The following is a 13,046-nucleotide window of genomic DNA, read 5'->3' as shown; positions in this document are numbered from 1 at the left end:
CTAAAATAGGTAAGACCATGTCTTAAACCATAACATGTGATTCTGCACCATATTCAAGTATATCCACACAATTATTCTATTCTTTTAAAAAGACAGTCCACAGTGCTCATCCAAATAAGTTTGAGTACTTGGCACTTAAAATTATTTTAATACATACATTTATATGTAAAAATAAAGCACATAAGCATACATATGAAATAACTTGTTAGGATGAGACTGTGTTAATTTGAAGAACCAGTTTGCCAACAGACAATACCATCTGATACAGATACATCATGAATACCACCTATATATGACACCGGAGCTGCCCTCAACTTTAACCTTGCATGGGGTTCTTCTCACATGTAATTCCCCCTTCCATGTTTTTCTGCAACATCTCTCCTTCCCAATACTACGTAGCTGAGCTAACTTAATTATGTACTATGAATCTCCCTGGCAACAAAAAAGTAATCATTTGCTTACTTATATTTCTGTTTATTTTTCAGGCTATATATTGTCTTTGCTGGAAAACTGAAGACCATTTTCATTGTAAACTTCAGCAGCTGTAACTTTCACTGTAAACTTACAGCAAGCATATGCTTTAATACACAAGCCAACTCTTTTTTCCACCTGGCTTTTAAGACCTAGATTTTGCTAAGAGTAGAAATTTGCTTATATGAACATGACTGAAATTAATTATACCTTTGGAAAATAGAGTCAGGAGCCTTAAATTCTCAAATGTAAGGCTCACTGACTTTACAGAGACTCCAAAATCCAAACACTGACCCCATCATGAAGGTCATCTGTTAGAAAATGTGCAAAGATCACAGTGAGACAGTCTGGGCACAGAGCTCTTTAGAAAATTATCACATAAAAACTACATTTAAAAAATCATCAGGATTTGCAGAAGTCCCATTTTTACAACATTAAAAAATATCCACAACCATACTGAACGTGTATTCCTGGAGATTTATGGACATGCATTTATATCAAACTTCAGGCTTCTTAGCAAGCTGCTTTAAAAAAAAAAAAAAAAAATCAAACACAGCCGTAAGTTCACAAGACAACCCCAGAAGTCAATATAACATCCACCCTGCTAGGACACTGATCATTGTGTATCTCCTCTCGCAAAAGTGAAGTAACAACTCACACGCCTGCAAAAGACAACCCTAAGAAAACCACAACTCTTTTTTTCCTGAAAGCTGTGCTTCAGAAGCCTAAGAAAACTAACGTTTTCACTTACCAAAGCGAACATAACAAAACTGCAATGAATTGAAAACTATGCAGCTATTTTGAAATTACATTATCTTTTTTTCCCAAAACAAGTATCTCAGCTCTACATATACACAAAGCACATGAAACTCCACAGGACAAACTGCATTACTCTAGCTGGCCTTATAACAAAAAAAGCATCAGCAGATCCAGCAACTATGTTACAAAAGACCTTTTTTTTTCCTCAGATCACGTGAACAGGGACAACAGGTCAAAAACCTGATCCATTAGATCTTCACAGCAATGCACTCTTTGATTGACGTTCTTGATTGATGTTGTGTAATGTAAGACCACAAAATAAGATTTGAAAAAATACTTTTTCAGAAAGGCTTTACATTTAAATTGACATAATACAGCAGTTTGGTTTTAAAACTGTTCAAGACAGCTGCAGCATGCCAAATCTATGACCTAATTGTTCTGTTTGAAGGCAACAATAATGGCACATCTAACTGCAAACACCATTATTTTCCATAAAGCTAAGTTTCCAAAACTTGGACCATGGAAGCATCAAGTTTAAAACTGAAAAGGGGGGCGATATACTCCTATTAAAGGCAATAGGCTTGTTCCTATTCAATACAAAGAGGTCATGACTGGAAATTCAAAATGAAGCGTGGCAAAGATGCAAATAATGAGACTAGGCTTAGTGGGTCAGATCAAAGATCCACTTAGTCTAGTCTCCTCTCTCCATTAATTACTAAGGTGGATGCTTTAGGACAGGTGTCAGAACAGGATGAGAAGCAGTAAAATGTTGTACCACTACAGCCTTGAAGAATTAAGGACTCAGCAGCTTTCTGAGCAAGAGTCCTGGTTTTGTGTTTAATAACTCTCAATAGATTTTTCTGTCAGAGTTCAATGATCTGCTTTTTGACCCTGTTAGTATACGGCACCCAAACTTGCTGTGCCAAGAAATTGGTCACATGGGAAGGCCAGGCACAGACAACACAACCAACATCCCCCCACTTTCCAGAAGCTTTGTGAAGGAACACAGGGCCCTTTCAGGCTGGTTCATGTGTTTTAAGACCATGCAATCTACATCTACCAAAAATAAAGCTATGGTGCCACATTTGCCTTGGAAATCCCTGCATCGCAAAAAGCTGAAAACATTTTCTGTGGCTGTATCTCCTTTTATGCATCTTTCCCTTACCAACTACTGCTCACCACCATCGCAGGCAGAAGAGAGAATTAAAGGGACACATAGCAGGCCTGGTATGGTTGTATTTACAACATTCCTTCAGAAAAGCAAGTATAAAATAAAATTACTATCAGGTTTAAACACACCCCTTCCAGCACATCTATATGTCGCTTTGGGACTGATCTACACATAGACACTTTTCAGTCCACAGGGTCATGTTATTTTTTTTAAAGAGTATATAAATATTTGCAGGAGCAAGACCTAAAATAAAAGGTTTGTAACAGTTTAAAAAAATGTAAATATTTTAAATCTTCTACATGTACAGAATGTATTTATGTTTTCATATACCAAATTAAGCATAATTTATAATATTAAAACCATAAGTAAAAAATATTATCATATATTGAAGTTTAAATTGAAATTTCTTTTCCAGACATTCTGAAAGACTCAAAATACAGGTACAACTCCACTTGTCATGAGAAAAATTTATGTTCAATTCCTCATAACTCTTGAATTAGGATCATTACGATCCAATTCATATGCTAATCACTTTGATTTTACCTTGATTCACAATTACTTTCTTCAGACAGTAACATCTCATTTACAAGTTTATTTCCTTGTGTCTCTAGATCATGTGGAGGATTGAAATGCACAAAAATGTTCTTTTCAGTGAGAAACAGTAAAGAAATTTAAATGTCCCATGAGTTTCCTGCACCCAAGTTTCTAACCTTTCAGGCTCAACTCCACCTTTAAGCATCTCTTATCAAGCAACTGCTGCTGGTTAGCACTTAAAATATTCACAAAAGTTTTTCGATGTCATTCCTGAACCTCTGATACTTTGATATGAAAATTACACTACAAGTGTTGTGAACTTGTGTTATCTCTAGCCCATCCACTAGAATTTTCCTGTTTCCACATAAAATTTGACATACCTTTTTTCCCCTCCCTCCTCTTAGCCACATAGTCAAGCATCAGTTTAATCAGAATGCACTGACTTCCACAAATTTCCTCACTATACACATTGGCACAATATATATTAATTTCACTCATGGGAGTATATAAATCCTGCCAGACAAAATACACGATGGAGGGCAAATAACAGAAAATCTAGTAATTGTAAAGAGATTATAAATGTGGAGCTATTTCAGATTCCAGCATAAACGGGTTGAGAAATGATGCATGCATTAAGTTAACAGAAAGGGGGAAAACCAGCACTGTGACATGAATGTATCTGTACTTACAGCAGAAATTCCAAGTTCCTTTACATGCAACACAGGAATACTGTTAAAGGCATAGCAAATACTGCCTTTCTTATTTCATTAATTCAAGATTTCTATTCTTCAAGCACACAAGAAAACCAAGCCAAAGCTCGTCTTGGTTGAGTGCGCATCCCAAACAAAAAGTTGTGATACAAAGGCACCTTTAACTGCTGCTATGTTAAAAGACAGAGTGACGATCCCCTACGGACTCCAAAAGAAAAGCAGTGAAGCAATTTCTTTGAAGAGCAACAAGCTGTGGGTTCCAAAAGGAAAGAGGCATATTCCACTTTCCCTCAGAAAAATCTGAATACAGTGCTGACCTGCTGGAGAAGGGCAAAGTTTATAATAGTTCCCTGTTCTCTAAATTAGCTCACTGCTTACTTTTATACTTTTATTCTGGATACCATTTTAAGTCTTTTAAGTTATTGTTGGGACTGAGAATTCAACGCTGGAGACTAGAAACCCAACGGCTAAGTGAACAAACACCTGGTGCTCACCACCTAATGCTTTTCTGAGGATCTAGGTCTCCGTCTGAGTACCTCCAGTTTTCAAAAGTTGAATTTTACCAGAAATATATCCAACAATTCTACACATTCACTGGGGGTAAGGGAGAAAGGAATTTGTGAACAAGGGTGAAACAACCGTGTTGTAAGACCATTCTATAAAAAAGGTTGATAATATTTAAATAATCAGAATAAATGGCATTAACCACAGAAAATCTATATGACCGCTAGACTATTAATGTAGGAAGTACTACAACCATCTGCCTCTTCTTACACGGAAATTTTGTTTTTATCACAACTATAGGGATTGAGGGAATTCTTTCAATATATTTCAAATAAAAGCATGTGTCACTGTTGGAACTCTTCACTGGTCCACTTCAAAACATCTGATGCATTTCCACACTGGTGTGGATGACTACATAAACATCCAAGAAAGGAGGGAAACAAAACCCAATGCTTTTGCCATATATATTTCCTTTAAAACAAACATAAATTGGAGTTTCTCCCTTAACCTAGTAACAACATAACATACTTAATTATTAAGACTATTCTCAATGTACCTACATAGCATTATCGCTAAATGCGGATTTATCAGAATTGAATAGCAGCTATACTGAAATACTTCAAAAGCCTAACTTCAGACACATTATTTTATCAATCATAAGAATATAACATACTGTTTGATACTTGACATTTTCATTCATGTTGTGTTTACTGGAGTTTTATATAAATACTTGTTAGGTTGTACAATCTGTGAGACATTTACAAGAGATGGTCAATTGTACATATTCTGACAGTACAAACATTTCACATGGTCGAGATCCTTCTATCATTTCAGTATATCCCCCCCCCCCCAAAAAAATTAAGAAATTAAGAAATCATTCACTACAGAATGGACAAAACCAAGGAACCAAGGAAACCAGCAGATTTGCATGTTACACACTGGTCTTTCTTACTGGTTAACACTCTCATCTGCAATTCTTTCAATTCTCTTAACCTTTCTCATTATAGTACTTATTCATTTTGTTACAAAATACATTGTAAGAAATAGGCAGGAAACTGAATAAACTAAGAGAGCCTCAGTAACGAGACAACTGAAAATTTTTAACTGGATGCAGGATTCAGACAACTGAAGTGTTACAGAAAATACATACCAGAGAAAAGGCTATTAATCATAATAGCCATTGAAATGCTAAGAACAATAAAGTTTTTCCTAAATCCAACCAACCCTCAATTAGAGTTCACCAATTAGTTAGCTTCTCTGAAAACCCACGCCAAACCTGCCATGTAGAGATAATAATAAAAAAGAAGCTTATTTGAATCATGAAAAATCAAATCTTGCCAAAGGACACAAAATCAATCCCCATTTATCAGGAAGCAGCTCTGCAAAACTCTAGGTTTATGCAGGGACTATGATGTGCATTTCAAAAAAGAACATGGAAGAGCAGAACTATTTTAACTCTGTATTAAATGAGTATCTTGCCTTGCTAACATGTAAAATTCTTCCCCTCCAGTGTGCAGTCAGAAATGCAGAGAGATGCCAAAGCTTTGCTTTCTTTCTGTAGGCAATGGAAGGGATCCGTTTTCTAGGAATAAACTAGGCTGAGAAAGTCAAGTTCTGGTGCTTTTAAAGGCAGAGTAAATAAAAAAAAAAATAAAAAAAGAAATAGAAAAACACAAAGTAAAAACCTCAAAAAAAAAAAAACAAACAAAAAACCCAAAAACCGTGAACACTCCAAGAAAGCACCTAATACATTTCAGCCTCATACTGGCATTCACTTCATGTGACCAGAGTACATCTAGTCAAAAATAAAACACTAAGCCCTGAAACATGCATACTGTGGGCCTCAGGTCATCAAAACCAAAGGCTTTAGTCTATACACCTGCTTCCGTTAGTCCATGCTGCAGACTAAGGTAGACAAAGCCAAAGATAAGAATCTGAATCTTGAATTCTCCCCCTTTCCGAAGGACAGTAAGTTAAAAATAAAGCAGAGCATAATCCCCACTGAAGGCTAGCAAGAGTTTTCACACTACAAAAGCCAGTTTATTCCCTGTATACGAAACTCAGAAGTTTTATTTATGTACTACAGTAGCCAGTACCTCAGAGGCAAAATCCAGCTGCTCAAGTAATGGCTTCCAGTTTTTTTCAATTTTGGAACATTTAAAAACAACATCAAAGAACAGATTAAAAAGGACTAACGTATAGGTCAGTTATATGGGGCCAAAGTAATTATGTCTCTTTAAAATTGAGACGTTTAATTTTGATTTGGACATAATTTGAAGGAGATTGATACTGCTTTTACTCAGATGATGGTCTTAGAATGAGAAGAAACATTTGGGGAGAGTATGTTATAGTTAGGCTTTGTATAAGCAATGTAAATAAACAGAACTTGGTAAAACTCGAAGCCACAAAACTGATTAAGCACAAGCCACAGGAAACATTTATCACCAGAAAACCTCCATGAAGCACAGCTGCAAACATTTGAAGTACTCAGTTGAAGTGATCTTAGATACCACCATTTCTAAGAGCTGAACTGAAGACAGGAATAGAGCAGATTCTGAGCAACCAATATTAAAATATTTAGTGTCAGAGTTTTATATCTAATAGGAAGTATGATGTATACTTCCAAGTCCGCAGGTCTGGATCCTAATCCTATATTAGAACAAGACCAAGGCATGCAACCTTTCCCTCCCCTTCCCCAAGAAAATTCAGGAGCAGAAGCTAAAAGCAACCTAGGGCATGTTCCATCCAGGTCTTGGACAACTAGGGGTCTAGGACTACTGGTGACACTGTACAGTGCTCTTGCCCTGAAGGAGACACAAAGCTGTAGCATGCTAACTCAGCAACAGCAAGAAGTAAAACTCGAAGCTTAGGGATGAGATGGCTCAAACTGCATAGCAATACACAAGTAAACACCATGCAGATTCAGGAACTGAACAATGGGGACCCTTCCTCTGGGCAAGTACTAGCACAGCTTTCAAGTCTCCTTCAGCAGGAACACTTTACTGTTGTACATGTTCTTATTCTGAAAAATAAATTAAACTTTCTTTAATTAAACTAAACATCTATCTAATGTTGAGTCAGGAAGTCCTTCAAAAAGAAAGAATTAGGAAGATAATCTTATAATTTAAAAAAAAAAAAAAGGATAACAGACTCTTATTTTCTGATGACCTTTCAAGATGCCCGAGCACATGACAGATAGGAAAGAACTTCATGACCAAACTCAAAGAATCCAGTCCAGCTCCAAATCCAAAATCCTCACCTTATGCCCATGCATGGAATACATAATACGTGCATGTACACACAGAATATCTTCAGCTAATAAAGACACAAGATCCTTTTTTTCCTCTTAATTGACAACAATGATGTACATGGGCTCTACATCTACATAGCCAGTAATTCTTGCCCCTATGCGAAATTTACTCTAAACATAATCCTGCAAAACCCACTTCCTCACCTGTTTGTCCCAGGAGCCTTTCTTACACTTCTACAATAAGGAACTCTTGCTTCAGTATTCCATTAACAGGCAACTCTCTCCTTCCAACTATCATTAGTTAATTCTCATCATTATGTTAGTAAAAGTCAGACTTTCTTCAGGCAATGCTGTTTTTTTAAACCATCCAGTTTGTGAGAACACACTCACAAACAACTGATATTAATATTCCAGGCAAAATATTATAACACATTTTATAAAGGGGTTACTATTGCAATCAGGTGGTTCTTTATCAAATCCTGCATACAGTATATAATTTCTTTCTTGACTTCCCAACATGAAGAACAGCTCCTTGCAACCATTAAGAAAACAAAACCAAAATAAACAGAAGGGCATATATTGTACAAAGTAGTATTAACTAACAGAAATTTAGTTGCAAGTAACAAAGTACAGGACAACAGTTTGCAATAGGATAAACATGCAACTGAAAGGCAGGAATTCCTACTTTCCAGTTTAGGCCTTCCAAACAGTTGTTACAACTTGTCCAAGTCCACATTTAACCTATGGCTCAATTTCCATAAATGAAATAAATAAAAAACCCTACATGCTTTAGGTTTTATTTGCCTTACAGCCATGTTATAGGGTTAATTAATGTTCATATAATGCTTGGATTATGCAACAAGAACTAACAAAACAGGATTTCTCCAGCCTTGGGGGTACCTTATTATTACACTTGCACAGATTATAACCTATGATAATTATGACTGGAAGACAATCTTTGTCATAAACCCTTTCACATGCTTATAACTTTCCAAAGTGATTATTTCTGTGGCTGATTTTTTCCCACCTTTTGTCTTTACCCAAAGGTGAATGTTCCAAACACTTCAAAAAGGTTGGTTTTGATTGTTAGACATCATTCTCCCAGTATAAAGCAATTCTGAATACTTTTATGGCTTCATCTTCCTAATTAGAATGATGCAGTTCTTCATAAGCAAAGTCACATCAAGCTTGAAAAAAAAGTTCTTAAGATACAACTTTACAATGTAAAACTGAAATATGAAGCACAGAGGGGGAAAAGCCTATATGCTCCAAATTGCATAGGGTATGTACCCTCATAAAGGTAGCTCACAGGAAAACAGAAGGACAAACCATCATGCTTCCAAGAGAACATGAATACTGTAAACACAACAGGCAGTTCAACTTCAAACCAAAATTTGGAGGAAGGACTTGAAAGGTCTACTTGTCTCCTCCATACAGATGCTGCCCTCTGACCAACAACAGAAACATTTCAAATACTCCCTGTTGCTGTTACAGAGGGAATGTGAGGCAGCTGCTACTGCTCCCAGACAGGCTGCCACCCACCTGAGATAGAAGTCCCCAAGGGAAGGGCAGCCTCAGCCGTAGTCCCATGCATGAGAAAGCAGGGCTAACAAAGACCACCAAGACAAAGGGAAGGGGAAGATTAACACAGCCAGGGCTGCAAGACCGTACCTCTTCCCTTCAACCACTTTTTCTGTGGGTTACCAGCAGGCTTATTCACACAGGTGCAGCAGAGCAGAAACACATGCTGCTTGTTCCAGCCTGGGATTACACCTGAGCTAATAAACTTCACTGATCAGAGCTGGCTCTCAGCACTCTGGTTCTGGAAGCACAATGCAGACAAATGGAAGTTGGCTGTGGAAAGTGCCAGAATGAGTCTGGGGTTTATTAGCTCAGGCTTTGCACCATTCAAGAGAATATAAACTGGCCCTAGAGACCAAATAGCTTATTAAAGTGATACTGAACCTGAGCTAATAAACCCTGACAGGTCCAAATGGACTCTACACAAAGTCAGCTCAGGTGTGCCTGCATCTGTGGCACAATTAATCCACAACTGAAATAATCCACTCAAAACTAACTAAGAGTCCACTATCAGAATTAAAAAAAAAAAAAATCACTTCTTTTTACTGGACACAAAGGGTTAACATTTGTTCAGTTGTAGGATTTCTGTTCTTCTGAAAGGATCATCAGGAGGTTCCAGAAAAGGAGATAGCTGGCTTTTATGACTGTGAGACTAATCTTCCATAACTAAATCAAGTCAATGCTATCTCATGGTTTGCCTAAGTTACAAAACAGACAACTTCAGTACATTTAGTACTTCTCTTGGCTTGCCAAGAGAGGGGTAAAACTCGGAAGATCCAAGCCAAGTGTATTATACCACTGCTAGGATGTACCAGAGCAGCATCAGAACAGACAGAAAAAATATTTAATGCTAAGGAGAGCCCAATACCAGAGACACAAAATGAGAAAGAATGGTCAAAGGGAAAAATCACACACACACCCCTTTCTTTTAACTCTTTTTCTGCTACTCTATTCCTCCAAACACTGTATGAATGAACCGAGTAATTCTTTGATTTAAGTAAGATTCTACAGCTATCACATAAAAACCTAATTGTCTGACTTAGTCCTTATTGAAGACCGTAAAACCAGACAGGAATTAAAAAATTAAAAAAAAAAAAGAAAAAGAAAGGAAAAAAGAGAAGACAATAAAGAGAACAGTTGAATGACAATGGAAGAAATAAAAAATAATAAAAAAAAACAACAAAAAAGGAAACTTAAAGGACAAAAAGCAAAGAAAACAATAAAACTGCTTATTTTATTAAAAATAAAAAAAATGTTTAAAAGGAAGAAACTTGAAAGTTACTGGAAGACAGAAAGAGAAAAAAATGAAAATTTGGGGAGTGTGTCTTCAAAATAATGACAATAGGATTTCAGTTGAAATAGTTGAAATACAGCTTTTTAATTAATATCCCCAAATTATTAAGAGGTTCCATTCACTGTGATTGGGCTTTCAGCTAAGGGAGGTGTTTAGTAAGGTTTGAGATTAGTCTCAAAATACCACCGTAAACTGAAGAAAATAATTTTAGTACTTGTACCATGTGTTAAGCAAAAAAGCTGACTCACCTAACACAGCAGCGTGTATTTCAAACTGAAAATGCTAATTTCCTACCTTAATTTCATCTTAAATTCATGTCTAAATTGGTCAGGGAAACTGTAAAGTTTTAACAGCCTACTGTAATAAAGCCTTTGCTTCTTGGCAACAGTTCAATACAGGTCAAAGGTACTTGACCTTCCTGAGGATTATAAATGTGATTGATCCCTACTGTGAAAAATCCCACACAGGGACAAAAGCCACTACAAAAAAGCCTAAAGTTTGCACCTTAAAAGCATTGTTTACTCCATGATACCCCAAGTCTCAGTCACAGAAGTCTGTCCTAATGAACTAAAGTGATGACCCAAGAGCTTCCCAGAATAGCTGACACCTAAAGGGGTTTCCTGAAGAAAAAAAAGTATGTCACTTGTCTTACATGACATCATGGCAACATCACTGCCATTCAGCCATGTACAGTCATCCTGAATCCTGCCTAAACTGGCAGAGATGCTTCCTCTTTCACATTAGAAAGGTCAACACGAGTATAATTACATTGACTCTGTGTTATTTCATGCACATAATTTGCGTTTGTAAGTATCCCAGTAAAGGTACATCTCTCCACACGTCCTTCCCCAAATCCATCTCTTTTGACTTGTTCAACGCTTCAAAAATTCCACACCCAAAGCACAGGATCTTCATGCAGGCTGCTGGTGAAAGGACAGTATGGGGAGATGACAACTCCTTGCTCTCCACCTGTACTCCTCTGGCAGGTTCTTTACCCTATTAAGCCCCCACGTTCAAAACAACTCCTAACACCCAAGCACTAACGTGTGTGGACTTCACCACAAAAACTAATCAAGCTCTCTCCAAAAATGCAACACACATAAGAGGCACCTGCTGCTCATCCTTCAGCAAAGCTGAAGATTAGCAAGGAGGTACTTAGGGATGAAACGTGTTACAACTGCAGCACGCTGATGCTGTGAGAGGGCTTGAGCAAGCATGCTGGCGGGATCTGTAACTCAGCCAGCGCCTCTTTGCCCACAGCGAGTATCAGCACTCACCACATGCCAGCGCGGTCCCCACAAGTCCTCCCGCTACTGGCCTCAGTGGTGCCGCCACGCTCCATCCCAGCCCCCTCGACCCACACTGGCTACTCACGTTTGATGCACCTCTGGGAGCCCGTGGCTTTGCTCCAGCCGTGGCAGCACTGCCCCCCGCAGACGTTCACCCTGCAGGAACAGCAAAGAAAGAGGGACGAGGGTCCGGCGGGGCCCCTCCCGGCGCCGCGGCGGCGGGCGGCCCCGGGCCCCCATCCCCAGCCGGGCCGCGGGGCGGGCGCTGGGCCGCGGAGAGAAAAGGCGGGAAGAATCAAACCTCCCGGCGCGTGGCTAAGGTAAGCCCTCGGCCCGCACCGGCTGTGCCCGGACACGCGGGACGCGGCACCCGGGCGCCGCAAACCGCAAAGGCGACGGGGCCGCAGCTCGCTCCCGGCAGGGCTGCGGGGATGGAGCGCGGGCGGCAGCGGGGCTCCTCGCCCGCTCGACGCCTCAGCCCGGGACAGGCCGCGAGCTCCGGGGGGCGGGGGCTCAGATGCCGCGGGGAGGGTTCGCGGCCAGCCGGGCACCGGTAGCGCCACGGTGCTCTGCAGGAGCCCAGCGCCGGATGCCCCCTGCCCCTATGCCCTCCGTGGGGGGAGGCGGCAGCGGCCGCGATGAAGATACTCGGGGCGGCGGGGAGGCCGCGGGCTGGCGACACCGCCTCAGACGTGCGGGGGAGCGAGGGGACGCGCAGGGCACGGCGGGCGGGAGGGCGCCTTACCCCGGCAGCGGCGGCAGCTGGTGCTTCTGGCGGAGGGGCAGGCCGGCGCTGCTGTTGCCGTGGGGGCCCGGAGGCGGCTTCGGCCGCGAGCTGAAGCTGGCCGGCTTGGCGAAGGAGGAGGAGGCGCGAGGAGCGGAGTTGGTGTGGACCTGCCCGGCGGGGCTCAAGCGGAGCGGGACACCCGCGCCGCCCGGCTTGCTCATCCGCCGGGTCCGTTCCAGGGTGCCGCCGCTGTAGCGTGTGTTGAGCTGTACGTTAAACGTGCGCTGCTGCTGCTCCCCCCCGAGGAGGGTCGGGCGCTGATGCCGGCTGCCAGTGGAGCCCCCCCGGCCGGGCTGCAGAACGTACGTGACCCTCCTCAGCTTGCCCTTTTCGGAGGCTGCGAGCGCCGGTGACAAAAGTGCACAGGCAGTGAGGAGGACAAGGAATCCCCATCCGAGCCGAGCCATTTCCACTGCGGGACCCCTACAGTCGCCGAGCTTCGCGGACCCCCAGTGCAAGGGCTTCCTCCTCCTCCTCTTCCAAAGAACGCCCGTGTGTAACCTGCGCCCGCCGTGCGGATTTCTCCTCCGCTCGCTGCCCCCCAACCTGCTCCAGGCGGGAAGGGGGATAGGGGTAAAATAAAGCCTCAGGTTCCTCCCTCCCGCCCCCCAAACTGTTAGGAAAGTTCAGCAAACACGTCGCCCCGTGGAGCAGGAAAACATCGTTGGAAGAAAGGAAGCGGCGGGTGCGAGCCGA

At 41.1% G+C, this 13,046-nt stretch overlaps 1 protein-coding gene across 3 annotated transcripts in view; it reads right to left on the bottom strand.

The window, feature by feature from the left end:
* Positions 1-12,816, bottom strand: part of LTBP1 (latent transforming growth factor beta binding protein 1) — a 197,738-nt gene extending 184,922 nt beyond the window's left edge. For 2 of the 3 annotated variants that reach the window (XM_057415455.1, XM_057415457.1), the window contains exon 1: positions 11,649-11,794. Coding sequence is in view for 1 of the 3 variants with exons in the window: in XM_057415458.1 (XP_057271441.1) it covers positions 11,649-11,719; positions 12,309-12,757 (520 nt within the window). In the remaining 2 variants the exon portion in view is untranslated. Of the gene's footprint in view, positions 1-11,648; positions 11,795-12,308 lie in introns of those variants that run through there. The other variant, XM_057415458.1, reaches the window with a different exon arrangement.
* Positions 12,817-13,046: the final 230 nt, after the last annotated feature.

This window comes from Pezoporus wallicus, unplaced genomic scaffold (genome assembly GCF_028554395.1).
Source record: "Pezoporus wallicus isolate ANWC-B61680 ecotype Strahan unplaced genomic scaffold, APGP_CSIRO_Pwel_v1 contig_5352, whole genome shotgun sequence".
Classification (NCBI taxonomy): Eukaryota; Metazoa; Chordata; class Aves; order Psittaciformes; family Psittacidae; genus Pezoporus; species Pezoporus wallicus.
Note: the sequence above shows the minus strand (reverse complement) of the source record. Positions and strands in the feature narration are given on the sequence as shown.